The sequence below is a fragment of the Corvus moneduloides genome, chromosome 17 (assembly GCF_009650955.1).
Source record: "Corvus moneduloides isolate bCorMon1 chromosome 17, bCorMon1.pri, whole genome shotgun sequence".
Lineage (NCBI taxonomy): Eukaryota > Metazoa > Chordata > Aves > Passeriformes > Corvidae > Corvus > Corvus moneduloides.
In genome coordinates, this window is record NC_045492.1 from 9,649,559 (window position 1) to 9,677,294 (window position 27,736).

General features: G+C 41.0%; 3 protein-coding genes across 6 annotated transcripts in view; 2 read left to right on the forward strand and 1 right to left on the reverse strand.

Moving 5' to 3' along the window:
* DIDO1 (death inducer-obliterator 1) overlaps window positions 1-15,982 on the forward strand; it is a 48,792-nt gene extending 32,810 nt beyond the window's left edge. The window contains exons 9-17 of one of the 3 annotated variants that reach the window (XM_032126863.1): window positions 148-307; window positions 724-840; window positions 1,062-1,166; window positions 1,625-1,760; window positions 1,903-2,449; window positions 3,266-3,419; window positions 4,413-4,502; window positions 5,138-5,333; window positions 10,909-14,264. In XM_032126863.1, the coding sequence (XP_031982754.1) occupies window positions 148-307; window positions 724-840; window positions 1,062-1,166; window positions 1,625-1,760; window positions 1,903-2,449; window positions 3,266-3,419; window positions 4,413-4,502; window positions 5,138-5,333; window positions 10,909-14,264 (4,861 nt within the window). Of the gene's footprint in view, window positions 1-147; window positions 308-723; window positions 841-1,061; window positions 1,167-1,624; window positions 1,761-1,902; window positions 2,450-3,265; window positions 3,420-4,412; window positions 4,503-5,137; window positions 7,432-10,908 lie in introns of those variants that run through there. The other 2 variants (XM_032126862.1, XM_032126864.1) reach the window with 2 other exon arrangements.
* Window positions 15,983-17,821: 1,839 nt separating this feature from the next.
* Window positions 17,822-24,853, forward strand: TCFL5 (transcription factor like 5). Of its 2 annotated transcripts, XM_032126544.1 has the most exons (7): window positions 17,822-17,928; window positions 18,149-18,912; window positions 19,616-19,802; window positions 20,381-20,540; window positions 21,261-21,501; window positions 21,915-22,056; window positions 22,570-24,853. In XM_032126544.1, the coding sequence occupies exons 2-7, from the start codon at window positions 18,182-18,184 to the stop codon at window positions 22,681-22,683; spliced, it is 1,575 nt and encodes a 524-aa protein (XP_031982435.1). In that variant the 5' UTR covers window positions 17,822-17,928; window positions 18,149-18,181; the 3' UTR covers window positions 22,684-24,853. The 2 variants fall into 2 exon arrangements, with proteins under 2 accessions (XP_031982435.1, XP_031982434.1); XM_032126543.1 differs by lacking the exon at window positions 17,822-17,928 and having other exon boundaries at window positions 17,996-18,912.
* COL9A3 (collagen type IX alpha 3 chain) overlaps window positions 23,675-27,736 on the reverse strand; it is a 33,177-nt gene continuing 29,115 nt past the window's right edge. The window contains exons 27-32 of the mRNA XM_032126541.1: window positions 27,535-27,567; window positions 27,012-27,158; window positions 26,598-26,652; window positions 25,729-25,911; window positions 25,398-25,475; window positions 23,675-24,681 (exon numbers count right to left, since the gene is read on the reverse strand). Of these exons, the coding sequence (XP_031982432.1) occupies window positions 24,506-24,681; window positions 25,398-25,475; window positions 25,729-25,911; window positions 26,598-26,652; window positions 27,012-27,158; window positions 27,535-27,567 (672 nt within the window). The 3' untranslated portion in view covers window positions 23,675-24,505. The remainder of the gene's footprint in view (window positions 24,682-25,397; window positions 25,476-25,728; window positions 25,912-26,597; window positions 26,653-27,011; window positions 27,159-27,534; window positions 27,568-27,736) is intronic.

A 27,736-nucleotide genomic window follows, 5' to 3' on the forward strand; every position in this document is an offset into this window, starting at 1 on the left:
TTTGGCTTTGAGGTGTCATTTAAAGGAGTCTTGAGCCCTTCCTGGGTGAGGAGCAGCTGAGGTCAGCTCTGAAAAATTATTTTTTGTGACTGTGCCTGACCATTCACAGCTGACCTAACCACACATTCCTGTTCTTGTTTTCAACAGAGTCAATGACAGCGATGACCTGGTCATGACAGAGAGTGAAGTAGGGAAAGTGGCACTCAACATCGAGAAGGAAATGTTTAATTTGTTCCAAGTGACGGACAACAGATACAAGAGCAAATACCGTAGCATCATGTTCAATCTCAAGGACCCCAAAAATCAGGTTTGGGATTTTCTTAAACTTATACAGAAAGTGCTTTTGGGCTTTAATTGTATGTCAGACTCTACCCTCAACATTAAGAGTTTTGAAACAGAGACTTAGGAATTATACTATAAAATATTATTATAAAGCCATTCGAACACTTTTAATAATATTTTTATCTAAGTAGGACTTCAAAGCCTCCTTTAGTTGGTGGTTGGTATTTATTCAGTTTGAGCACTTGGTGATATATTTATACTCGGGGTTTATTTCATCCCTGTTTTCTGATCGCTGCACCTTTCCAAGTTTACTTACAAGTAGGTGATATTTTTAATAGAAAATTAAGAAACTGGAGTCGGTTTTGCCTGCCCAGCACTGTAACCTTGTCAATTACCTAAGCAAGTTCTCTTCAGCATGGCAAAAGTCTCTTCTGTTTTCAGGGACTTTTCCATCGTGTCCTTCGTGAGGAAATCTCCCTGTCAAAACTAGTGAGAATGAAGCCAGAAGAACTTTTATCTAAAGAGCTGTCTGTGTGGAAAGAGAAACCAGCTAAGGCAGTAAGTAACCTAATTTTTTCCTATGTCCTAAAGTAGAAATTAAGAGCAAGTTTGCCAACCTTTACCACCCATTATATGTTAATGCACCAGTTTCTTCCTAACAAAATACTAATAACGCTCAGTTTCAATACACTTTTTCTCTACCACGTACCAAATGATAGCAAAGTACGGAGTAAAAGAAATATATGGAGCTTTTACCACCACTGTTTTGTTTCTCTCAGATGGAGTCAAGAAGCAAATCTCACGAAATCAAGAAAACGGCTGTAAAACGGGAACATGTGCCTGCTGTCAATATGGAGGATTCGCCACCAGTGTCTGACTCTGATGTGAGTACTGGGGATGTTCCTTCAGCATGAGGATGTGGAGGGGGAGAAATGGCATGTAGGACTTCAAATTTGTCACCAGAAGTGCAGATTGTTTCTCTGAACTCTGGTGATATCATTGCTCACTGGATGTGCTATGAGCATCCTTCAAGTGTGAAGGACTGCAACAGCCAGTGATAGGTGTATTTTGCAGGCACTTCAAAGATGCTGTGTATTTTTCAGCTGTTGATGTCAATTTACAGAGAAATTTTTTATTTCTGAGCATTAGCTCTACTTGAGAGCACTATGGCATGAAATGAGGGCACATATCATGTGATAACTCCATTTAATGATAGGCTTTAAGCAAGGCCTTTTATGTATTCTTTTAAAGAACTGAAGTGAATTAACAGTTTTCAAAGTATTTTTTTATTGTTAAAGTTAATGATCAACTGTTATATTTTTTTATGCTTGTTGACTTTTAGGAACAGCAGGAGTCAACCCGAACTGCACCCAATTTGAACAGTGCTCCTTCTCTAGACGTTTTTAGCAGCATGTTGAAGGATACAACAAGTCAGCATCGAGCCCATCTTTTTGACCTGAACTGCAAAATCTGTACAGGTATTTTATTTACAATGCTGGCCTTGGGCAAAGTAAAATAACTGTTGCTTAAGAGTATTGTTTGTTTATTTGGTTTGTTTGAAATACTTTCTCCAAACTACTGTTAAATACTAATCAAAAAGGGCTTGATATAAATCTACAGGTCAGATTTCAGCATCAGAAGATGAGATACCAGCTAAGAAGGTGAAGTCAGGGGCTTCTGCTAAGAAGGTGGAGTCAAAATCAAAGCCAGAAGTCCAGGCCAAGTATGAAAGTCCTGCAGCAGCCCCGGCAGCAGAGCCTGACAAAGAGCCCGTTGCTGACGATGCAATGGAAATTGATGTTGAACCAGCAGCAGAAACAGTTCCACAGCCAACCACAGAAAGAACATATGTTCCTACAAGCCAGAGCCAGAACAGCACATACTCTGCAGTACCTGAAGAGGCCTCTGCTTTCCCTGCCTCCTGTGCTGGCCCCGTTGTCACAACCGTAACGGTTTCTGGCAGAGACCCCAGGACAGCCATGAGCAGCTCCTCTGGGATCGTGACCCCGGCCCCGCGTCCTGGGCCCGCAGCTGAAAAAGTCTCAACTGGGGAAACCAAACAGGAAACTTCCAAACCAGTTATGACTGTCCCCAAATCAATCCTAACCAAACCGTCTTCCTCACCAGATCCCAGATACCTGGCAGTTCATCAGTCGCCCAACATCAAGTGCGTATCCTCAGCAGCTGCCACATCCCTCCTGTGGCTCTCTGCAGACTCCCATGTGTCCCATGTCCTGTTCCTTTTCCCTCAGCTAAAAGGCTTATTGAGGTTTATAGTTCAGGGAGCCTGATTCACATTTTTAAAATGCTGTCTCTCCTCATTTGGCTTCTCTAGCTGATAAAGTTTTCAGAGCATCAGTGTATGTTGACAGCAAAGATTCTCCAGTGTTCCAGCAGAGAAATAGAACTTAAAGGTGTCATGCAGACTTAGAAGTCTGCATACACATTAATATCTAGAAAGACAGTGCATGGGAGAGATTGCTTAAAGGCATTTCCAGATTTTCATCCTGTATTAAAATACTGTTATGTCTAAATACAAATTAAAAGTAACCAGATGATCAGGTTGAAAGGAAGTGGCTTTCTTTCACATTCTGAGTATACACAATAGTAAAAATAAATATTGCTGAGTATATCCTCTTGCAATTGCAGTTAAAATAATTTTATTCATAGCAAGTTTTTTTACTTCAGAATCTCTTTCAGAGGGATATTGTTGACTTAATTAGTGAGAAATCTGTAACTGGTTTTATAAAAGTTATACCTTTTAGCATCTCTTTGCCTGTCTGCAGCTGCAAGTTTATTTTCTGTTGCTCCTCGCTTTTTTAACTAATTCCAAGTTAATGGAAAACATTAAAGCCTTTAGTAAAAATTTTGTTACTTATTAAAAAGAAAGTATTGAATCAATAGGAGGACGGAAGAAAATTTAAAATAAAGGGCCCATCCTCATTTGCATGCTGTAACCTTTCTGTTTGGATTTGTTTTGCAGTGTTGCAGAGCCTCGCTCACCTCAGGACAGTGACACTTCCCTCTTTCTCTCTCGTCTCAACACCATTTGGAAAGGATTTATTAACATGCAAAGTGTGGCCAAATTTGTCACTAAAGCGTATCCAGTCTCCGGGTGCTTTGATTATCTTAGTGAGGTGTGTGTGTGTGTTTGGAATGGGTCTGTGCTGCAGTTCCTGCTGCTGGAGAGGCTGGGGGCACTGTGCGTTTATAGAGTTACATTAGAACTGGAGCAGTGGTAAAAGACATCCATGTAGTAATAGGAAAAGTAGCTCAAGAAAAAAACTCAGCCTTTTAAAACTTCCCCACAAATCCGTGAAGAATTCTGATGTCTTTTAATGTGTTTATACATATGTTAGGATCTGACATGGAATAATGGCTTTACATCAGGTTCCTTGTTTTAGAGTCAGTGTTTTTAAGTGTGTGCCTTGTTCTCTTCTCAGACTAGATGGGTCACTGATGTAATGTTAGAAAATTTTGTTCAGCTGTTTATGAAAAGTATCATCCTTTTTACTAATTTTCAAGTAAAACCAGTTGGATGATATTGTTCTGAGAGGGTGTACAGTCAAATAATGAGACAGTAGAAAGGCTTTTCTTTCTCTTTTTTCTTCTCAAGGGCATTTTAGATTACTTAGGATTTTTCAAACACAAATGTGTGGTTTAGGACTTAGTAGGGTTGCTTGTTCTTCTGAGTACTGCTTTTGCTGAAATGAGTTTCACTGTCCTTGTGACAGGAAGGTCACCAGAATTCAAGTGACTTGGGGTCACTGAAAATGTGGAGAAAAGCTGTGTTTCAGATAGCAGCTTTCCTATAAAAGCCAATATGTATGTTACATATTATAGTTCCCCTCTAAATGCCAGTAATGGGCATACAGAACTGTTTGATGTGTTGCTGCTCTCCATGTTTGGGGGTGTGTATCTGTTCCATGTATCCTCTTGGCCTTTGGGTCACATGCCATAATTAAACACCTCCAAATTTAGGAACAGCATGACTGAATTAAAAACATATGTACAAAAGTTTACTAAAATTTAATTATCCACTGGGCTACTGGGATGGGACAACCTGCACTGCCTTTTTTGGTTTTTGTTTTTGGTTTTTCTCACACTACCATGTAATACTTCTTGTTTAGGATTTACCTGACACAATTCATATTGGTGGGAGGATCTCACCGAAGACAGTCTGGGATTATGTTGGCAAACTCAAATCTTCACTTTCTAAGGTATTCACTTAAAATCCTTTGCAAAACCCAGAAGAAATAGACAGCAATGTAAAATGAAAGCTTTTTATAATATAGAGTAGTAAACAGCAAATACTGACATGGATCACACATGGAAAACTATCTAAACCACTTCTTTGAAATTTTTGATTTATTTTAGTAATGTGTTTATTGAGCTGTAAATCTTGATCTCTTTCCTGCACAGTAGTTAAATCTTCATACTATTTACTAACTGAAATATTTAAGATTGAAATTCAAATTTTAAAGAAAAGGAAGTTATCATTTAATGTATTTAATATATTTTTGTATTAAAACCACTTCAGAAGAGAAAAAACGATACACAGTATAGAGATAAACATGAAACTAAGAATTTTCCATTTCTTTTTCATTTGAGCCTCAAGCTGTTCAGTTTGATGTAAGATACACAAGTAATTTGTGTTTCTGAAAACAACAAACCAAATTCTATTTTAATGTTGCAAATTGAACAGCAGTAGTCTCTTAAATCTAGAGTGTTGCCCTGAAGGCATAGTTGGAGTGACAAATATATGGTTTATTTTTACCCCTGGAATCTGCCCTTTACCATTTCATTTGTTGGTATGTTTCAGGTTGAATTTTTCCACTTTGCTTTTGTATTCCAGGAATTGTGTTTGATTCGTTTCCATCCTGCAACAGAAGAAGAAGAAGTTGCCTATATCTCCCTCTACTCCTATTTTAGCAGTCGTGGTCGTTTTGGTGTTGTAGCTAATAACAACAGACATGTCAAGGATCTCTACCTGATCCCCCTGAGTTCTAAGGACCCAATTCCTTCCAAACTCTTGCCCTTTGAGGGACCAGGTAAGCACAAAACAGGGGAGGTTCAATGCTAGGTAAAATCACAAGACAAAAGGCAATCTGAGACCAATTGTTGAATATTTAATGTAATCATTAGTTAAATTTTTTTATATAAAAACCAGTTTTAAAGTACGTAATTAGGGAAGAGCTGGAAATCCAATTCTGCTAAGATAAAATTGTCCAAACTTTAGTCTTTCCAACAAGATGCTCTTATGTCTTAGGAGAATGAGTTTACCTGTAAAACCAAGGATGTGAAACAGCCACTATATTTAAAACACCCAAACAAAACCACAAAAAGCTCCCACCCTATTATTAGCAACTCCTAAATTCACAAACCCTAGACCCTTACAAGCCATTCACCATCACTTAATTCAAGCAGGAAACTTATCCCACAGAGGAGCCAAGAAGTCAGAGTGACGACACAGGTAACATTTCTGGTGGTTCCACTGGATTGTCACTGTCCACGCTGAGTTAATCTGCACATGCAGTGTGGGGCACGAGGTGTTCGAAATGTTCTGTTCTACTTGGGTCAAACTCTAGTCCAATCACTGACTTCAGAAAATCAGTTCTTTGGGGAGAAAGGGACCCATTCCTTACGGTTAGAATCTTCTATCTTTAGATAAAATTACCTGTAATAGTGTTTGGTGAGTTTGCCCCATGTTGAACATGGTGACAGAAGAACTGAGAATGAATTCAACCATGAAACACCCCTCTACAAAATTTGAAGTCATCTTCATCTAAGGATAAGGAGACGCATATGCTTAGTTTCCAAACAAGGGTCTAGGTTTTATAGTAAATACCAGCTTGAGAAGCTGAAGAGCTGCAGCTGGCAGTGAAGGCAGAACTCCGTTGTCACGGCCATGGCTGGCACTACGTGGTAGGTATGGAACAACCAACAAGGAGTTCACCTTTCTGGGAAGCTGACTGAGCTCTACTCCTCAGATACAAGTGTAGCACTAAACTCAATAAAGCATTCTCAGGAGCAACAGTGGCTGGGACAGGTTTTCAGCAGGTGGAACATCATAAGTTAAGTGCTGTCTCTTCCTCCATGAGATGGCCAAGGGTGCTTGCTCTGCATCCCCAGACAAGATTTTTCTCATACACTTCAAACCTCTTTTATCTGTCCTTTGAACAGTGCACAGAATAGGTGATTGTTTTTAGGCAGTAGCTAAAAAGGCATTATTGTTGTCTAAATTACAGTATAACTAGAATTGTTGAATGTCAGCACTTCGTAGTCTGTTACTTGCTGAATTTTTGAAAGGTAGGCAAAAACTTACTGCTATTTCATAGCCAAGAAGTCAAAACACCAAATACAGAACACCTTGGCACAGGGATGTAGGCAAAGTCTTAACTCATGGACTGGTTTTTCCAGGCAGAACTAAAGAAATGCCATCCTTTTTGGGCAGTAGCACAAGGATGGGATTGGCCATTGAATCTGCTGTAAATGTCTGCTGGTCTGATAAATAACTCAGTTTACCTAATTTTTGCCTCCTTCATTCCTGTGGAAATACCAGCTTTCTGTTTTACTCTTCTTTTACTTCTCCATTATAGGTCTCATTTCAAATTAAACTCTTTACCTTAGATTGAAGGTTGGCAAATGTAGCCAAACTCTACTATTAATGAGAGATCTTTGTAATGTCAGACTGGTTTTTCTGAGTTTCAAGTGCAAAAGTATTTCAAAACTAGAGGGAGTTGCTCAGAACAAATTCAGGTCTCATCTGAAGGTGTTTGTGGAGGCAAATTTTGTAAGTCAGGTTTTCAAATTGACGTAAATAGTTGTAGGCCAAGTAGATAAAGGTTAGCAGAAACAAGGTTCCAAGGGCAGGCAGGCCATGAGATGGAACAGTTTCACAGAAGATTCACTTAAGAGTTCTGCCATCAGTTAACACTTGTTGGAAACTCCTGTGGCAGCCTTGATCTCACGGCTGTGCTACGTTGTGTTGTGTTTTAAGAGCAGGTGAAAGGAATCAGGTAAGCTGTTCCTCTTGTTTTGTGTATGTATGAAAACCACAACATGTAATCCACACTTTTTAATGCCATCTGATGGAATTGACTGTGTTTTCTTTCTTTACCAATCAATAAAAATATTTTGTGGAACGTGGTCATTGTCTCCTTAAATTTAATTGTGTGCCTTCCAGTAGAGTCTAGCAAGGCCTGGAAAAGCATTGCCTTTAGATGGTCTATCATATTTAGATAGATATGAGCTGAGGGGGGAGGAGGGAGAGGACAATCAAACCCTGCCACTCCAGAAATCCTAGTTAGAAGATATTCCAGCTGTATCAGCCAGTTCCATCAGGCACGTACGGATTAGGAATTTCTCCTGTTTTCTGATGGATTGGATTTGGAACACAACTGAGGACTGCGCTAGTACCTAGAAGATCTGCAGAAAACTGTGACGTGGGCGGCTTAAAAACAGGAAAATGGAGGGTTATCCTGATTTATATTTCATTAACTCAGATATATATTACCAGATTTTATGTGTCATGGGCTCTTCTGCGCTATCCTTTTGCAGTGGTTTACGGTATGTGAATTCACTTCTCTGTTTCACATACACACCACTTCCAGTTGTAAAAAGTAGTATAATCAGATTTAATTACTAATAGAAAGTGATTTATTGAGGGATTTAGTGGTGATGGGAATGTAACAACTATCTTACCTAGCTGAATTTTAATAAAACAAGACATATATCAGCAAAGATTCCACAAATGCTGGTATGTCTTTTGGTAGTTTTTGATAGGGACTGTGGGTTTTCATAAAGTACAAAGGCATGAAATCTCCTTATGCTGTTTGGAATGCTCTTAAAAAAAACAAATGGACCAAAGTATTACCTGAACTGTGAATGGAGTTTGATGTGTTCAGCTGAGCAGATTTCATTAGGAAAAGCTGCAGCAGTAGAGGAATGTGGCATTACAAACCCAATTTTCTGTGCCAGCCAGTTCCACTCAGCAACGGAGCCTGAATGTGGAGCAGTGTCACAGTGCTGGGAGTGATCTGCAGCCCTGAATTAAGGGGGCACAAATCTAAAGACAGTTGTCAATTGCTCTCATGATTAATTGGGACAAATATTTAAATGGCATTGATAAAATACAGATAGAATCTTGTATTGGTCTCTGCAGTTTAAAATTCACCACAGGTGTGCTTAGTCTAATCCCATGGGTCTGTCAGCAATGGGCAGACATGAAGTTGTCTTGAACAGTGCAGGTCAGCTTTTAGCAGCTGCTGCTGACAGGAAAAGATGGGGCAAATCTACACATAAATATGGTAAACTTGATCTAATGAAAAAATGTATTTAAGGCTAAGGACGACAAGTGTTAATTCAATACTAGTATTTAGTATATCCTGTCTTAATGGCTTTAGTTACAGGAAGTAACTCCATCAAACCAGACTGTGGATTTCAAATGCATAATAGGATAATAACTGTTATAAATAATTTAGCACTGAAAGCTACTGACTCTGCCAGCACAGCTTGCAGCACTTTTAAAACAGTCATTGAGCAATAGTGGCAGACTGCAGTCAACATTTCGTTGTTCCTAAAATTAGGCACTTAACCTATTTATGGATATTGAGATAGAATGGGGCTGTGCCCTTTGAAAGCTGCTCTGGCCATGTGTCTTCATTGAAGGAATCACGTAGTATTTGAGCTCTGAACTGTGTGAGTGTAGAAGTCAGTTTAGGCAAAATTTCTATTTGTGTACAATTCCAGTATCGAGATGAAAAGTTTTAATGGATTTATTCTATGATGACTAAATTCTAAACACAGTAATTTATAACTAATGCTATTAACTTGCTGCTAGAATTTTTTGCCTTGAAAGTGTATTAAAATGTTACCCTGTTTTAATTAGTGACTTGATCTCTGTTTCTTACAGGGATTCAAACTTGATTTCTCAGTAATTGCTGTTTATTAGATATCCTGCCTGATGGATTTTTGACACCTGTTTATTTCAGTTATTCAGTGTTTGAAATTCATTGCGACTAATTGCATAAATCACAAGTCTCTGCATGAAAGTTGGTAACCAAAACATTTAACAACAGCAGAACAGCAAATGCCTACTGGCAGTTTCTGGGTGAACTCCTGTTTGTGAGATGCTCTGCACTGGTCAACACCCACCAACTGGGGAGTTGTTACTCATTAACATAAATTTAGGAAAACAGCTGATGTGGTTTCCTCATTAGATGGTAAATTTAGGAGTCCCAGTAAAACTTCTGAGTTGTTTCACCAGAGTAATGTATGTGTGATGTGGTTTGCTAATGGAATGTATCTGCTACTGTGGGGTTTGGGGGTTGCGTTGGTATCAAAAAGTTTTTGGTGCTAATAATTAGATATTTAAAATTGTTGCTTAATGAGAAGTTGATTTAATGAGAATAAGGAACATATATATAAAAATCTCCTGCTTATGGGATCTTGAATAAAAGGGTCAACCTAGGTCAGAGCCCTCACCTTGCCATTTATCCACAATGAATATTATCTTTTATTCCACAATATTATCTTCTATTTCACAGGTTATTTTATGTTTCCATATTACTGCTTCCATGCTGATGCAAATCATAACTAATGGCACATATGGGAGAAGGACAGTGGCCCTCAAATGTGGGCCTTTTAAAAGCCATTTAGTCCAGAAGTTAAAAAGATTCTCTACATTTGCCACCATGTTTTGTTTAAGGATTTAGTCCCTGCCCTTCATTCTAGGCATCTGCCGCAAGTGCCAGCGGAACTGTGTGTGTAAGAGAAAAAAATATAATAGCAGGAGACAGGCCTACAGACCTTTGCATTTTTCCTCTTTATCTGAAATTTTCTTATCATTTCTGGATATACTTCTCCTTCAAGTCTGAAGCTCTTCACAAAGGAGCAGTTCTGCTCATCGTGTGTTTTACTTACGTATCAAGGCCTAATACCCACACTGTGTCTGGCAGCTCCAAGGCCACCTTGCCCCCACACCAGGTGCTGGCCCAACCAAACACCTCTCCTGGGCTTATTTGGGACATCTGTGGTTTCTCTGCTTCTATTGCCTCTTAAAATAATATCTGGCTGGAAAAAACCACAACAAACTGGGAGTAATTACCAGCTTGAACACTGTTTCCAAACGCTGTTTGATGTGATCTTTTTTTGCCTTTACGGGTGTTTATTGAACTTGGAGACAGACAAAATATTTATAGACTGGTGTCAATGTGGACTTTTAGCACAGATTATAACACAAATAGCAATGTTTAGCCCAGGTTTTCTCACTTTTCAGTATCTCTGTGTATATTTGCTAACTAAATGTAAATATTTGATTTTTCAGGAGAGGTGGGGGTAGTTGAACAGTAGAAACAATGTAAAGATACAAAAATATAACAACTTTGTTTGGTTTGAACTTTTGCAGAGACACTTTAACAGTGATGCCTGATGCTGCAGTCTTTTATTAAAAATATTGAGGAAGGAATTTAAACTTTTAAACTTATGTATAGATACATATAAAAAGTAAGAAATACAAATGCATATGCCTATGGACTAATGAAAATTTGTAAAATAATAGGTTTCTACTGAAAGCATCATTAAAAATCAGGTTTTTATATATACAATCTTTGTGTTCTCTTTCAGGTCTTGAGTCATCTCGGCCAAATTTAATCCTTGGATTGGTCATCTGTCAGAAAGGGAAACGTCCGGCCACTGAGACAGAAAAGACAGAGGAGAAGCGAAGCAGAATTCAAACACATGAGGAAGGTGAACCATCACTGTTCTCTAAAGGGCCTCCAGCTTCACAAGAGAAGAAAACCCCAAAATACACACTTTATTCAGGAGACTCCACCATGAGTACACCTCCTGGATCTCCTCCTCCACCTCCACCCCCACTTCCCGTTCCAGACACCTCAGCAGTGACACCTTCAGTATTAAAAATACTGTCGTCCATTAAAAGTGGCCCCACAACTACTGTGACCCCACCGATTTCAACGGCCGCTCCTGCAAGCAGCACTGCCACACACTCATCATCCTCAAAAACTGCCACGCCTCTTGAGCACATCCTGCAGACCCTCTTTGGGAAAAAGAAAACTTTTGAGCCTCTTGCCAAGGATTCTGGAACTGTTCAGTCTTCCAGTCAGGAAAGTCAAGCTGCAGCAGATAGCGGGGTGTCAGCGGTTCCTCTGTTAGATCCCATTGTGCAGCAGTTTGGGCAGATGTCCAAGGACAAAGCCATAGAAGAGGAGGAGGATGACAGACCTTATGATCCTGAGGAAGAATATGGTCCAGAGAAAGCCTTTGAAATGCAGACTGGTGAAAGTGACAAACGATACAGTGTGGAAAAGCCATCTACTACAGCAGAACTAGAGGATGAGGCCTATGATCCAGAGGATGAAACTATCTTGGAAGAAGCAAAAGTTACTGTTGATGATTTACCCAACAAAATGTATACAGACACTAAAAGCAGTTCTTCAGAAACATCTGCTTCATTTGTTTCTGATTTATCTGCATCCTCCTCCTTGGTAGAACAGCAAAAAATGTTGGAAGAATTAAACAAACAAATAGAAGAACAGAAAAGGCAGCTAGAGGAACAAGAAGAAGCCCTTAGACAACAAAGAGCAGCTGTTGGTGTTTCAATGGCTCACTTTTCAGTGTCTGATGCTTTAATGTCACCTCCACCAGCAAAAGCTTCTCTAATAAAGACCGAATTATTCCATCAGGGCCAGCAAGCTACACAAAAAGTAGATTTACCTTCATCTTTAAATCAGCAAGCACAAGTTTTAAACCAGGGCTGTGACCCAAGGCAGAACAGAGATCCTCGACAAGCTCGAAGAATGGCAACAGAGAATGACAATGCTGATTCTCGAATAAAGCCACAGGTAGTACAGAACGAGATATCCACAAGAGAAGTTGCTCCAGAAAGTTTTCCAAATGCTTTGCAGACTTCACTTGGTAAGGAAGATAATGCTTTAACTTCCACTACTCAGCCTGGTTTTACTGCTGATAATTGGGTTTCAAGTGAACAGACATCTACAGTGCCCCAGAAAGAGACATCTAACAGCAAATTTGAACACAGCATTCAAGTTACTTTGGAAAACTTGAGTCAAACAGCTTCTGGAGATCCTTCTGCTTCCAAACCTACACGTAAAGTGCTGCTTCCAACACCTCCAAGTACATCTTTTCAGCCTAATTTCTCCACATCAAATGACAGCCCGTCTTTGCAAGATATGCATCAAGTGTCATGGTCAAATGAGTCAAAGGAAGCAATGGGAAGGGATTCCTTTTCAAATACAATGTTTCCTCCACAAGAAAAAGCAGCTGGACACTTTGAACCAGAGATGGGTCTTTCATCAGTGCAATATGATGAACAAAGAAATCCTCATCAATTTGTAGAACAAACTGAATCCATACCAGTTCAGAGTGAGGGTGGACCTCCTCCACAGCACTTTGAGGAAAATAGAGCATTTTCTATGTCTGGGCAGAAAGGGGGGCCTCCAATGATGCTCAATGCACCTGGAGGACCTCATGGACCTAATTTTAGAGGGCCAGCACCACAGTTCTCTGAAGAGCATGGTTTTCCAAATAATGATGGGCAAAGAGGACCTCAGTCTGGAAGGTTTGGAGGTCAAAAGGGTCCCATTCCTTCCTTATTTTCTGCACAGCATGGACCACCTCTTTTTGGTGATAATAGGGGCCCTCCCCCTTCTTATCATGGTGGTCCAAGAGGAATGTCACCATCTCATTTTGAAGATCATAGGGACCCTCACATGGAACAAATGGAATTCTCAGATTCCCAATATGATGAAATGATGGGGCCTCCAGGACAGTTTGAAGGACCAGATTCCCCTCAGTTTATGGGAAACAGAGGACCTTCACCTTTTCCTTTTGGAGGTCAAAGACGACCTCCACCAGGTCAGTTTAAAGGACAGAGAGGAGGCCCTCAGTTTGGAGGGCCAAGAGGTCCAGCCCCAGGTCATTTTGGGGGACCAAGAGGGCCTCACCCAAATCAATTTGAAGGGCAGAGAGGTACAGCTCCAAATCATATGCCTGGTCCAAGGGGACTTTTGCCACAGCCATATGAAGAACGGAGAGGGAGCCCACCACCCAGATTTTCCAACCAGAGAGGTCCAGCACCACATCAGTTTGGAGGACCAAGAGGAGGGACACCTCCAATGTTTCCAGAAGAAGATGAACCTCCTAGATTTCATTACCAGGGTCAGTCACCACAAGGTATGAAACCACCCCCAAGACCACTCCTGGACCTTCCAAGCCATCCACCAACTCACAGAAAAGAGATGTGGGAGGAAGGTGGACCATCTGCATCTCTTTCCAATATGTCTGGGCAAGGACCTGAGTCGGAAGGACAGTGGCCCACAACTGACTTCCGAGAAGGCAAAAATCCTGACTATAGAGGCCAGACATTTGAAGGGAGACAGAGAGAGAGATATGAGGGAGGAAATAAAGACAAGGGTTTAGATCAGCCAGAGCCTCAACAAGCAGATAACCGCCAAGGTAGAGGCTTTGAGGAAAGACGAAGGGATCGAGAACATGGCAGACCTTGGGAAAGAGACCGTGGCAGAAACTGGAGCAGAGACAGGGACTGGGAGAGACACAGAGACAAGGAATGGGATAAAAATAGAGATAGGAGCCAAAACAAAGACAGAGACAAGGATTCAGAGCGCAGTAAGGACTGGGAAAGAAGCAGAGACCGAGATAGGACAAGAAACAGAGAGAGGGACTCTTACAGAAGACGTGATAGAGAGCGATCGAGAAGCAGAGACAGGGATCGTGACAGAGAGAAAGACAGGGACCGGGATCGAAGCCGGGAAAAGGAAAGGGATCGAGACAGAGATCGAGATCGCGACAGGGAAAGAGGGAAAGATCGCAAAGATAGGAGTAAGAGTAAGGAAATTGGTAAAGAGACGAAGCCAGAAACACCGAAGGAAACTCAGAAACCGGTGGAAACTGAAGCTTCATCTTCCAGCAATCAGTCATAGAACTGTGACTGATACTTCCCACAAAATACACTTTTGCCACACAGCAAGGACTGCACATCTGTAAATACTGTACATATTCTCACCTTTTAAAAGTTCTGTTGTAAAACTAGCCTTACCCAATGTACTGACAAATTAGCAATTTTTGAACAACTGTGAATGAAAATAATCAGATAGATGAAAAGCAAGAACATATTGGACTTTCACTTGCTGCATTTTGTGCATAATGTTTTTCTTATAAAGATTCACAACGTTACCTGTACTGAGATTTTGTTTTTTCTACTTGCATCTTTATCTTAAAATTTCCATTTACAGTACAGAAATGGAAAAAGTCTAAGAAGAGCATATTGCTTTTTAAGATTATAAAGTTATGTTTTCCAGTAACTTGAATTGTAATTTTATAGGAGAATTTAATCCAGACCTGAGGAGCCATACCTTTACATCTCATTTACGTGATATTTTGGTGTCAAAATTGTTCCTACAGCACACACTAAAAATGTTGGTGTCATGTTTCTTTTACAATGGAAGGGTCATGTGTTTAGGAAAAGGCTGCAAAAGAACAGTGTTCATAATTACTTGTGACTGATGGAGGATTTGGAAATGGACTGTTATAAGCTTAAAGTGCACTATCTTCCTTTTATATACACGCATTTTGGGTCTGGAATCCATTTGTTAAGTGTACAGCAAAGAAACAAGTCATACTTAGTTATTTTTCATGAAGTTTTAAATATCCCATGTTTACAAACCTGTCTTTAGAGAAAATACACGAGTAGCACCTTTATAACCAGCAAAACTTAAAAAAGCATCAGACATTTATTTTGAAAATTGGTAAACCAAAGGAAGGAAGAGAATCTGGTTAAATAGGCCACTAAATCTGTTACTTCAATTGAACTGATTTAGTGGAGCATTTTTTGGTTTTGTTTATGTTTTCTAGAATTTTTCCACAGATTTAAGAAATGTCCCAATTTGATTGAACTTTTCATTATAGAAGTGCTCTTTCATTCTAAAAGGGCTCTTGAAAAATAAATGATACTGTTCTTTTGTTAGGCCCTACTTAGGCTGTCAGTGTATATAAAACTCTCCACTGAAAAAGACACAGCTGCATTAAAGTTTAAATTACGGTGGTACATCATGTTGTGATTGAAGAGGGACATTTTCCACGGTGAAATACATCACATTGCTACTTCTCATGTAGTCCTCAAGCACGTAATTCTAAAGTGTGAAATAAAACCCCAGTAATTTATTTGAATGTGTAAATTAACCATTGGGGTAAATATTTTGGTATTTTGCTAAAATAGGTTTGGAAATGTAAAATTAGATTCCTGTAAACATATTGCATCTTGGGGACTATATTACAGGTAGTGTGTGTGTCACCACAGTCACACTGGTACATTCTTGAAGGTCCTTGCACATCCAGCATTTGCTGGCTGAAATGATCCTCTCATCCTGAACCCAAGGGAAAACGGTAACACGCAAAGACATTGTATTAAATGCAAACATCAACTATGGTGTAAGATTTTTTTTCTTAATGAGATGTTTCTAATTTAAAGACATACATAAAAGTATGCAAAATGTGTGTTTGTTTAGGTTTACTTGCTAGAAATTTCTGTAAATTGTATTTTATACGGCAAAGTATATCACTGTACATTAAAATATGGGACTTCACAGGTTTTTGTTACCGTAAGTAGAATAAACACCTACAGAGAGCTGTTGTCCTTTTCTTAAATGTGTATGTGTCTATTACTTTCTACATTTTGCTATTTCTCAACAACCCACGAGAGACTGATGGCACACAGGTTTCATTTCCTCGTAGTTTACAGGTGTTTAGACAGATGTTCTGCAGGATGTCACAGCCAGCCAATGTTTGATTGTGGGCCTTCTAAAAAGCAGCAAATATCTGTGCTTATGATTTTCTTCTCAGTTCTAAAGCACCCCATAATTTATTTTGAAGGTTTTTTACATTTGAATCAGGAAGCTTGGAATTTGAAGATTTTTACATCAAAAAATCTGAAGAAAAGAAAAAGTATTAATTCAGGTCACACCATTTATGAATTTCTTGACTTTACATTTTTATTAAATAGATGTGTGGCTTTTCAGCTTCTAGGAAATTCTCCTTTAGCAGTTTGGGGAATCTGTTTATGCTTTAGGACTGGTAAATCCATCCTCCCAGAGATCAAGTGGCAAAAAAAATCAACAGCATAGACAGGCTGCAGTGACTTTGTTAAACCACAGCTTTATGTAGTTAACAATCAGCTGGAGTTGGATTTTGCAGCAGGGTTACTGTATCCTCCACAGCAGCAGGCAGTAAAAGCCAGGCTGAACCCAACATGACAATTTAACTCAATTTACAGAGACTAAAAATGGTACTCAATGATTGTCCTGCATTGTAGGAAAGAGAAAAAACAATTCTCTGGCTTTGTCCAAACTTTTGATTAACATGAAAGAACTCACTGTTTTGAGCTTTTGTCTATGTTTGTACTAAGCTAACTTTCCAAAGAGTATTTTGAGAAATCTTTTTTTCTGTAAAACTTCCCGCAAAGTCTAGAACAATATAAGCAGAAATATTATGTCTATAAAAGGCTGCACTATTCCAACTGTGAGCATTGTAAAGGGGAGTGTGGAGGAGGATTAGAGAAGTAGGAAAGTGTGTATTGAGTTCAGTGTGCACAAAACTGCTTTTAAAATTTCTGGGTTTGTGTCTAGAGGGAAAGTCACAAGTGAAACTGTCGGGCTGTGGCTACACTTCATGGAAATGTCTGTGCACACTGCCTTGGGACCTTTTTTTTTTCCTCTCAATTTTCCCATCCGTACCCCGGGGCGGGGTGGGCCGGGGACCCATCGCTGCCCCGGTCGGGCTCTCCCCGCGGGGTCCGGGGCTGAGGCGGCCCCAGGGCCCCCGTGGGGAATGACAAGCGATTCCCGTTAATCCAGCTGGTTTTTCCTTTAAACCAGGTGGTTTCGTTGCCTTTTCCTTCCTGCACAAGCGGCCCTGGCTCGCCTCCTCCGTGCCCCTGGTGCTGCTCTTGGTGCAGGTGGCGCAGCCGGGCCGTGGCCGTTGCTCTCTGTGAGCTTTCCGTTACCGACAAAGCCGAGTGACGGATCTTAGCCTTAAACTCAGCAGCCAATAGGTTTAATTAGTTTAAATTTGGCATAAGAGCGTGTACCCAGCCAACCCCCGCAAATCAGCTAAAACAGTACACCGTGCGTCCAGAACCTGAAGTACATCTGTAAATACACATTGCGGCCACGTGTTCTCTTTCCTTATCTCCTCCCAACCCCGAAGCGAACCGACTAACGCCGATTTTGGGCGGCCGGGGCTCCCTCCCGGGTTATGTTCAGCCCTGAGGGCGGGGCGGGGGCGGGGCCGGCTCCGCCTCAGGGCGGGGCGGGGCGCGGGCGGCGCCGCGCGCGGGGGGCGGTTACGCGCGGCCGTTGGCAGCGGTGCGCGGCGCGCTCGGCAGCGCTCGGCCGGGCTGAGGGGCCGCGCGTCCCCTGCTGCCCCCGCCCCGCCCGGGCCTGCCCGCCCCGGCTCCCCACGGCTCCCCACGGCCACGGGGGCCCCGCTCCCGCCCGCTCGGGCTGCCCCGCCGCCGTCCGGGCGCTGTCTCGGGGGGTGTCAGGCCGCAGAGTGCCCGCAGCCTCCCAGCCGAGGCCGGGGCGGGGACAGGTGAAGGCCGTTTGTCGTGAGCAGCTGTGCTGGAGGGGGAGGGAGGGTCTCACCTGGGGGGGGGAGACATGGTCAGGGTGCCAGGTACCCCGCCAGCGGCAGCTTGGTCCCCACTCTGTTACCTCGCCAATCAGTGTTAAGTGCAATTTTTTCTGCCTTTTGGTTTTTTTAATGGATAGTACTGCCAATTGTTGAAGGTTTTACGGTTTTCTGTTGAAAGGGACATTGGTAACTGATTAGGTTTGCTGTAGCCATGTCAGGATCAGCCCCCGAGGAGCCTCAGACCATTCCTCAGAGCCCAGCTAGTGTTCCTGACCCCGCTCCCGTTGCTGTCGGACCTGGAGGCTCAAGTGACAGTTCCTTTGGTGAGCAAAACCTTGGCTTCGCCACCCCCGAGGCCAGCCTGGTGGAGATGATGGACATTGAGTACACCCAGCTGCAGCACATACTTTGCTCACACACGGAGGCGCAGAGTAGTGAAGGTGAAGTGGAAGCCAGGCTCAGCGCTTTCTCCTCGCCTGGCCCCTCTGCAGACGCCCCTCTGCAGCAGCCCTCCCCCAGCACCAGTCAGGACGGGGGCTCATCCAACAGCTCTGGGAACCAGTCGGTCTGCCCAGTTACCTGTCAGTCAGGGTTGCCTTGTGACAGCTACTGGCCGAGTTCTAACCCACACCTGGGCTATGCTGACTTGCAGGAGCTCAGGATGATGTTACTTAGCGAGTCCAGCCTCCCTGCGAACCAAAGAGAGAAAGCGCCCAACAGTAGCTCTGTAGAAGTCTCGGGATGCAGTGTAGTAAAAGCTAAACAGGGTGAAAATTTCTTGGGGGAGAATAAGGAAAACATATTTGTTGAAAATTCGGCACTGGCACCAGAGGTTAGATCTAAACCTGCAGTAAGAGCTCGGTTGGAAGACAGATTCAACAGCAGCTCGACAGAAAACCCCAGATGTCAAGAACCCCAAGAATCTGGAGTAACTCTTAACAAGTGTGTTGCAATTACTTCTAGTTTCTGTTGTTAAACTATGTATCATGTAGCTCAAAAGTGATTTGCTAAGTGAAACCTAAGAATAGTGGTTGTTTTAATACATGAGAAGGATGGGTTGGGCTTTGTTAAACTGTGCCATAAAACGTGGCTTCAACTCCACTGAGCTCAGCTTAGGCCCCTCTGTTTATTACATAAATGGTACAGCATGGAGTTCCAAAATTAATTACTTAACAACTTTATTCTTGATAGCATGTACTGTAAATAAAGGCGAGAGAACATTTCCTAGTTATAATATGCAGTTTGCTAAAAGCAAAGTAGATTTTTGATAATAATAGTAATAATAATAATAACAATTTATTCGGGTTATAATGTGGAGGCCTGACTATGGGGAAAACTTTGAGCAAAAATATTGTTTTACAGTCTAACCCTGTACCTATCTTAATGTGCTGACAAAAATGTTTTATTGAGGCATGAAGCACCTTGTTACTGCACAGAATAAAATACCTCCTTGGCTGATATTTTTTTTCTTTTATTTGGTCCCTGAAGTGGGCAATATGGCAATAACAGTGATTTCTGTTTACAGTAAATGGAAGTGGTTTCTTGGTGATAGTTTCTAGAATATTTGTAGCTGTACTTTTTTTTCTGCACTCATTCTCAAGCAGTCAGCCTGGTATGTTTTGTGTTTGTTTGTTTTTGTTTAAAGTTTAGTGACATTGATCCGCCAGCCCTCAGAAGTGGTGGGTGTTCCTCTTCACCAGCAAGGGAACAGGTGTGCTGCACTAGGGAAAAATAAGGCTGTACCTGCCACACATTCCTTACCATTTACTTACCCGTTCTTTACCATGAATGCATGTTCTGCTGCTGGAGGTGCTAATCCTTCCCAAGCACAGGTAACTCTCCTCTGCTAAGTTCCAATGCTGATAGTATTACCTTACTAGGTGTAGTAGAATTCTGGAGGTTTGTGGTAGGGTGTGGCTGGGTTTTGAATAGGGATGATCAGAATGATCTGTAATGGAATTTATTTATTAATCTTTAAGACAATCAAGTCACTTCTGTGGCATTTGTAATTACCTGTGTCCCAGTAGTGAGCAGTAGGCCATTAGATTTCTTTTTTTCTAGGGTTTATCAGTTTATCATCAATTTCATCTGTGCAAGACAAGAAGGAGGCACCGTACCATTTTCTATGGTTCCTTTCTTTCTAATTCATTTTGATGATAAAGATATTTCCCCCTCCACAACTTGCAGTAACCTCTGAAGCAAAAGTGATAGCATGGCACTGAGAAATGTCAGAGGTATCCCCAAAATTCATCACTCTGTCAAAACCTCATGGTTGTGTGTATTTGGGATTTATTCTGCCTGAAGAAGTAATTTAAGAAAGCAATTTAAGAAGCTAACAGAAAGATATCAAAATAGTCTCTTTTGTTTTAATGTATATAGTCCTGTAAGTATTTCCTTTTTGTTTTCACAGACCTGTGGAACATCTTGCACTATTTTGGAAGCTGCCAAACATCAAGACCTTGGGATACCCAAGACATTCCCTTTTCTCTATCAGGAAGTTGAATCCACAAAACAGACAGTAGGTGCTATAAATAAAGCTTTGCCCGAGGAAGTTTGGATTAAAGTTGGAGGTAAACCATTTATCTTCTTCTCACTTAGTTTTCTCTTGGTCGTCAAATGTTAATTTTTTTTCTGGATTTGTGTCTTTTCTGGAGTTAATATGATTTTAGTGAGTGTGGGAGGTGAAGTTTTTATGGCAGTGATGCTCTATAGGCAACATGGGGCTAGATTTTGCAAAAAAAGTTCAACACCCGTGAGTTTAGCTATACTTTCAAAATTGTTTAGCACTTCTGTCTTGAAATGAACAGGCTTGAGGTTACATAGTACCTTTGAAAAACTGGGTCTTGGGTCAGTGACTGGTTTCTTTAGAATCACAGAATCATTAAGGTTGGAAAGACCTCCAAGATCATTGAGTCCAGCCTTTGACCAAACACTAACAAACCCCATGGCAGAGGGGTACATTCTTTGACCCCCAAGCTGATTGAGCAGATGCAGTCAATATCAAACTGAAGAACATTTTAAGGGCTGCCTCAAGTGCTCACCAAGGGCAGGCATGATCTCAGTGGGCTCTCTGAGAAAATAGAAGCTGTGTGGATTTTGGAATAGCAAGCAGTGCCCTAGACCTTCTGCAGGACATGTCTTGCTGTAGGAATCAATGTGGGCTGGCAGTAAAGCTTCTAAGATTATTCCACATAAATGAAGCTCCAAAAAAGCTTTCCATGATCACTATTTTCAGGTTAGTGGGAGAGTAATAAATAGGTCATTCTTTTCATCTTTATTTTTCCAACAAGACACCTTATGCAAGCAAGCCATAAACAGAAGTTGCAGCCGAATAAATCTGTTGGATCCAAACATGGATCGCAAACCTCTCGGTGAAATTCGGAATGCCCGGGACAGCAACCAGAGCAATGCAGCTGCCCAGGGCCCCTGGCAGTCAGCACAGTCCAGCTCCAGTGTGCAGGTACAAAGTGGTTCCCAGGATGGAAGTGCCCAGAGAAGGGAAAGGCACAACCGCCTGGAGAGAGACAGGAGGTAATTCTGGGAGTAGGGGCCATGAAGCACGTTTTGAAGCCTGAAATACTGGTGCTGCAATACTCTGATTATCCAGAGTAAATGTAAACTTGACATATTTTGTGTTAGCTCCAAGAAAAAGCAGTACAAGAGGTGAGGGTTTTGTGTTTGTTAGAGGAAAAAAAAATCTATGTTTTGTTGTGGTTGTCTTGTCTTTGTGTTTTTACTTTGTAAACAAACAAAAAGATTTCAAAACATTTCACCCATTCTGTAAAGATAAGGTGACTTGTGTGTAACAAAACTAATACACAAAGCTTGTAGCAAGCAAAAAGTCCCCAAAGTCCACAGCTGGTAGCACATGTGAGTAGTGTTCCTTTCTGTATGTTTCCCTTCCCTCTGGCCCATGGTTGATAACCTTGGGTGTTTGCCTGCAGGCGCAGGATCCGCGTTTGTTGTGATGAGCTCAATCTCCTCGTTCCCTTCTGCACGATTGACACTGACAAGGCAACAACTTTGCAGTGGACAACTGCATTCCTCAAGTACATTCAGGAAAGGCACGGCGACTCCCTGAAGCAGGTTTAAAATCTCATTTCATTTTTGGTCCTGATAAAAAGGGGAAATGTTTTAAAGCTGTCATAATATAGCGTATAACTGAGATGCAAAGCTTCTGCTTGATGCTGTTTGTGAAGGACCCATCATATCCTTGAACCTTCCTTTAAATTTTTATTTTTTATTTCTTTTAGCTGGTTGAGTTCACTAGTGAGAAATGACAGGCCGTCCTCAGTCAGTGTTTTCAAATCGGATTTCAAAATGAATTTTTTTTAGTTACCCAATTCCTGAGCATGATCCTATTTGGACAACAATATAGAATTAAGGTCATCTTCAATCATTCCTCCCCTCCTCCTCAGCAGTACTTTCAGCTCCAGAGTAAATCTGGCTCTGCCAAGAATTTTTAGGAGAGTGTGTGTATTGGAAAACCTGCTGGTATAGCCCCTCTTCCTTCCTACTGAAGGCACTAATGAGAAAAGCATCTCAAGTAAATATCTACATTAAATATAACATTTATTTTTTGTATTTCGATTTTTTTAGGAATTTGAGACTGTGTTCTGTGGTAAAACAGGCAGGAGACTAAAAATTGGAAGACCAGACTCATGTGTAATGTGTCCAGCACCGGAAAACCGCACGGCTATGGAGACCAAATAGCCTGACCTGCTCACCTTGAATTGTGTGACTATAGTCCAAACTGTGTTTTATTCTTTCCATTTACATGCTAACTAGGAATTTGAAAGTGTAACTTGTAAATATATATAAACAGAAATTTAAAGAAAATATTCTTTATTGCAAATGGAAATGGAAGTTAACTACCAGCAATGGAAATCAGTGCCCTGTTCAAGCGGCTTTGGGACCAGAAGCTACAAGAAAATGTCATGACTAAGTATTTTTATCCTTTAGTTATACAAAATTCGCTTGTCATTCTGCTTTGGGGTCTTATTTAATTGTTTGCATTTACTTTATTTTTCAAAGATGATGCAGTACAGATTGGAAGAGTTGAAGAACATCTATCTGCCTGTTATTTTAATGGACTGATGCAAGCTCATTCTTCCAGTGTAAAAAGAAACTAAAGTTACCATATTATAATGGCCATTTTTCCATTTAAAATGTAAATATTGTATTGGTTATTTGGACAAGTGCATAGTTTCTAAACTGTGCATATTATGAATTTTGCATTTGCATACATATTTAATATAATTAGCTGCAAAGAGTAGTGCAATGGTGTTGGCATTTAAAAATTCAGTACTATTTTTAATGTCTGCCACACAACTGTCCAACAGGTTCTTGTGTTGTTACTTTAGACCAAAAGTGGTGTATTTTAAACAGTAGATATTTAAATGCACAAACTATTTTTATATTTAAAGAGAAATATGATGCTTCATTCATAGGCTTTGGCATATAGGACAGAAATAGAACTGTGTGTGAGCTGAGAGTGGTTTTTAATTTTTTTAAATAGATGATGCTAGCAAGTTTTAAAGTATGAAAAGTTCTACCAAAATTAATACTGGTTTAAATCACGGGTAAGAACAATTTTGCAGCAATTTATGTCCAAACACTCCTAGTAAAACCAGTTGTGGAAAATGGAGTTTAGCCAAGTTAATTTGATTTGTATAATGACACTTACACCATCACAAAGAAAAGGTTAAAAAAAATCTCCTTTTATTTTTACAACAGTTCGTACAGGTGGTTTTGGCTGGACTTTAAAAGAGCATCCTTTCTTAGGTGGGGTTCCATCACAATTACTGTGCAAATAGCTGAAGTAGAGGTCATGAAAATGCTGTTACTTCATTTCCTTTGTTATCATATGGAAATACACAAAAATTCTTCCCTGGAAATTAAAATATTTACATTACTCCTTTTGCAGAATTTTCTTGCAAGAGGATTATTGTTTACTAGTCTTGGCAAATATTTGAGGTGCAATCTGAAAGTTTCTAACTTGCAGCCCAGATTTAAGCAATGGTCATTGCTTAGGCCAGAAGGTTAAAATACAGGATATTGAAATGCCTGATTTCCACTGATGGAAGAGGCAGCTCAGTGCCTGAGTGCCTTAACAACGTGTCTGAGTGCACAAACCTGCAGGACTGAAGTCAGTGGGAGCAGCACCAAGGAATTCAATGGAAAAGGCTCAAACTTTCTTAGCAAAAAGTCGTGATCTTTAGTACACGGGGGGGTGATGGTAAAAAGGAGCAATGCTTCCTCCTGCAGGTCTCTTGAGCAAAGGGAAGAAGGAAAGGTGAGGTTGTTTAGCAGTAAAAATTCTGGAAAATAATTGGGGGGAGGAAAAGATAGTCATAAAGCATCTTTTAATTAAAGTTTTCATCTGATGCTTTCTTTTTCATAGAACTGTGTCAAAGTCTCCACTTAATAGAATAGAAGGAGCATCTGTCCTTTTAGCACTAGAAGGATTCTGTTTTCTTACAATGCACTGTTTATTTAAATATTCAGTCACTTCTTCACGTCTTGTACTGTTGGTTTATGATTTTTTGGAAGTTGATGCTGCAACAGCTCCCATGCAAGCCGACGTGTCACATATTCCTGGAGTTCCCTGAGCCCCAATAGTCCCAGGAGTCCCAGGATCCCCTGGCAGCCCGGGTTCACCCTGAGCACCATCACGGCCGTTTTTAGTAATTCCAGGCACACCAGGTGGTCCTAAAGAAGAGAGGGGAAAAGATTAAATGAAATATTTCCATCTCTTCTTTTTTAATATCTGTATATATGTGTTGCTTTTAGAGATATTAATATACTTTGAGTGTCTGTACATCACACTTGTTATGGCCTGTTGAGTACAAGGTGTTTTTAATAAATTTACCCTGAATCTGGAGTATGTGCTTTGGATTTTTTATCCCTAATTTGGTCAAGGGATGTTTTGGCTGTGTGTCATGGGTTAGCAGTTTATTGACATGGATTAATGCAATTATTTTATGGAAGATTCTGAGACAATGGGGTATAAATATTATAAAATTTTATGATATAAACTTTGTGGAAGAATTTAAGATAATATGGTTATAAATATTCTGGCTTTATGAAATTCTGTCCATGCGGAGCCTGCTTTTGGTGCCTGCAGTTTATTCATTGTACAGGTGTAATCCCAATTAGAAAAGCTGCTTTAACAGGTGAGCAAAATAAAGAATATTCTTCCAAGTTTCTAATAGATATTAATTAATTTGCATAAATTAATCTTGAATCTTTTAATAAAGGAATCATCAGGAAGCAGGCACTATCCTTTCCCTCAATCTGGAGAGCCTCAGAGTTGTCACACACCTTTAAATTAGTGCTGATAATCTACTGCCACCAACATGCAGAGCTGTCCCTCCTCACAGCCTTTACTTCAATGATGGAGCATTAAATTATTTCCCCACACTTACCCTGAAGTCCTTGATCACCATCAGGCCCATCGATACCTTGGCCAACAGGTCCTTTATCTCCTTTTTCACCAGTGTCACCTTTAATCACAAACACAATTTCCACAGTGAGCTGTGCTCTGCAGCTGGAGCCAAGGACAGGAAGGGAGAGAACAAGAGAAGCTACCAATCCTCTCTGGACACTGCGAGGATCTTTGCTTACGTGGCACCCCTAAACTCCCACTAGAACTCCACCAAGGCCTGATCTCTTCTCCCCAGTGCTGAATTCAGGACAAGTTCAGAATTTATTTCAGTGGGCAAAGAAGAGAAGCAAATTGTTTCAGTCTTAACTTGCCTCTGGGTCCAGGATCACCGAGCTCTCCTGTTGGCCCTCTGTATCCAGGGGGCCCACGAGGACCAGGATGCCCAACACTTCCCGTGGTTCCAGGAGGACCTGGGGGCCCAGCTGGGCCAGGCCGTCCCGTCATTCCAGGAGCCAAGGGCTTCCTCAGGTTAGCAGCCAACTGTGCAATTTGCTCTGAAAAACACAATTAGAACCTGCATCTCCAACATTTGCACTCTTTGCTCGGGCAGAACTTCCTGCCACTGCTCCTGGCAGCAGGAAACATTGAATCTGTCCTTTCAGCTCACCTGTAGCTTCTGGGGTTTTTTTCCATTTTTACAGAGGGAGATTTAATCATAAATCTGCAGGGGTTTAAGCCATTGATTATTCCTGTTTCTAAAACCACTTTAAAGGCTGTCAAGTATTCTAACAAATGACACTTAAATAATTAAAACAAGCTTTCTGAAGCAAACTTTCAGAGTTTGACCTCATCTCAAATGGGGAATATAGCCTCCAAAAGCAAAACAGTCACTTTGAAGAAAGAAGGACACTCATTGGGGCCTTGCTCCGAGGAAATGAGGTGCACTGAAGAGAGGTGAAGTTCAGAATTACACAGGTTAGGGCAGGAGGTCAAACACAACACTTGCATCAAAGCTGCTTTCAGTGCATTTTGACCATTGCCATGATGAATCATTTAAAAATACTAATTTTAGAACACTGAAAGACATCCCCAACAAGGTGACCTGAATAATTTCTTTATGTTAAAGGTCAATGTATATTTTTCTTATCAAGACAGAAAATTAACAAATCTCAGAAGCCGTCTTATGCTCAGGATCTACCCATCTGGTAATTAAAGTCTGTTTTCTCTCAGTAATACTCACCGTTTATCATTTCCCCACAGAGTTCTCTGATGTGTTGTTCACTGGCCTCTTTACCCTGCAATTAACAGAAGAATTTGTCTTTATACAAACATCCTTATCAGTAACCAGCCCTGGCAGGAGCTTCGGGACACAAAACACATTTCCAGGAGCTCGGGAAGCAGCACAGGGTCCTGCATGAAGAGCAGAAGGTTCTTTCCCCTCTTCAAAAGGTGACAGCTTCCCCTCAGAACTCTGCTGTACAAATGGCAGAGATTAATTTTAATGTTAGGCCAGATATTTAATCTGGGGTTTATTTTGCCTTATTTTTGCCTGTTGAAATCCAAGGATTATTTTTTTGATAGCACCCAAAGCCCACGATCCATTTATTCACTTCACAGGCTCCCTGGCTGTGCCACAGAAGCAGCAGACACTTACAGGAGGTCCAGGTTTTCCCGTGATGCCAGGAACACCCCTCTCCCCTTGGTGACCCATGGGTCCTGGATGTCCTGGGATCCCTGGTGCTCCAGCTGTCCCATTAGGTCCTTGGACACCTTTTGGACCAAGTTCTCCTCTTTTTCCTGGCTGCAGTAAAGAATAAAAAAACCCAAAACCACTTAAAATGGAAGACATGGTCCATTCTTTTCTCCTGGGGGTTAAAGACTTTATTCAGGTTTCCTGAACAGATCTGGGTGATCATATACATTTCTTACATCCTAAGAGTATTTTTGCATATATAGGTCATGATAAGAGGAGTCTTTGTTGCAGCAGAATTATCAAACATATTTCAATATTTTCAATGCCACAAACCCCCATTTTGCTCATAGATTTTATAGCATGATTGTGAAGAAAGGCTGCTTCTAGGGAATGACACCAGAGCAGAGTTTATCATATAAAGATGCAATAGTCATGTTTACTCCTAAATCCTTTGGGGCATGAACCCCCAGTGTCTGACACTTACCTCTCCTTTTTGGCCAGGGGGACCAAAGGGACCCTGTAAGAAAGGAAAGGGAGATAAGAACGAGTGATTCATTCAGAAAATGCACATCTGAAACCCAGTCTCCCAAGCTGCTGTGACATGTGCAAGGCTTGGGTTGCCCTCTTTTCACAGCAGGGTTGGAGATTTTGGGTGATTAATTCTGACTGACCATAGTGATCCATGG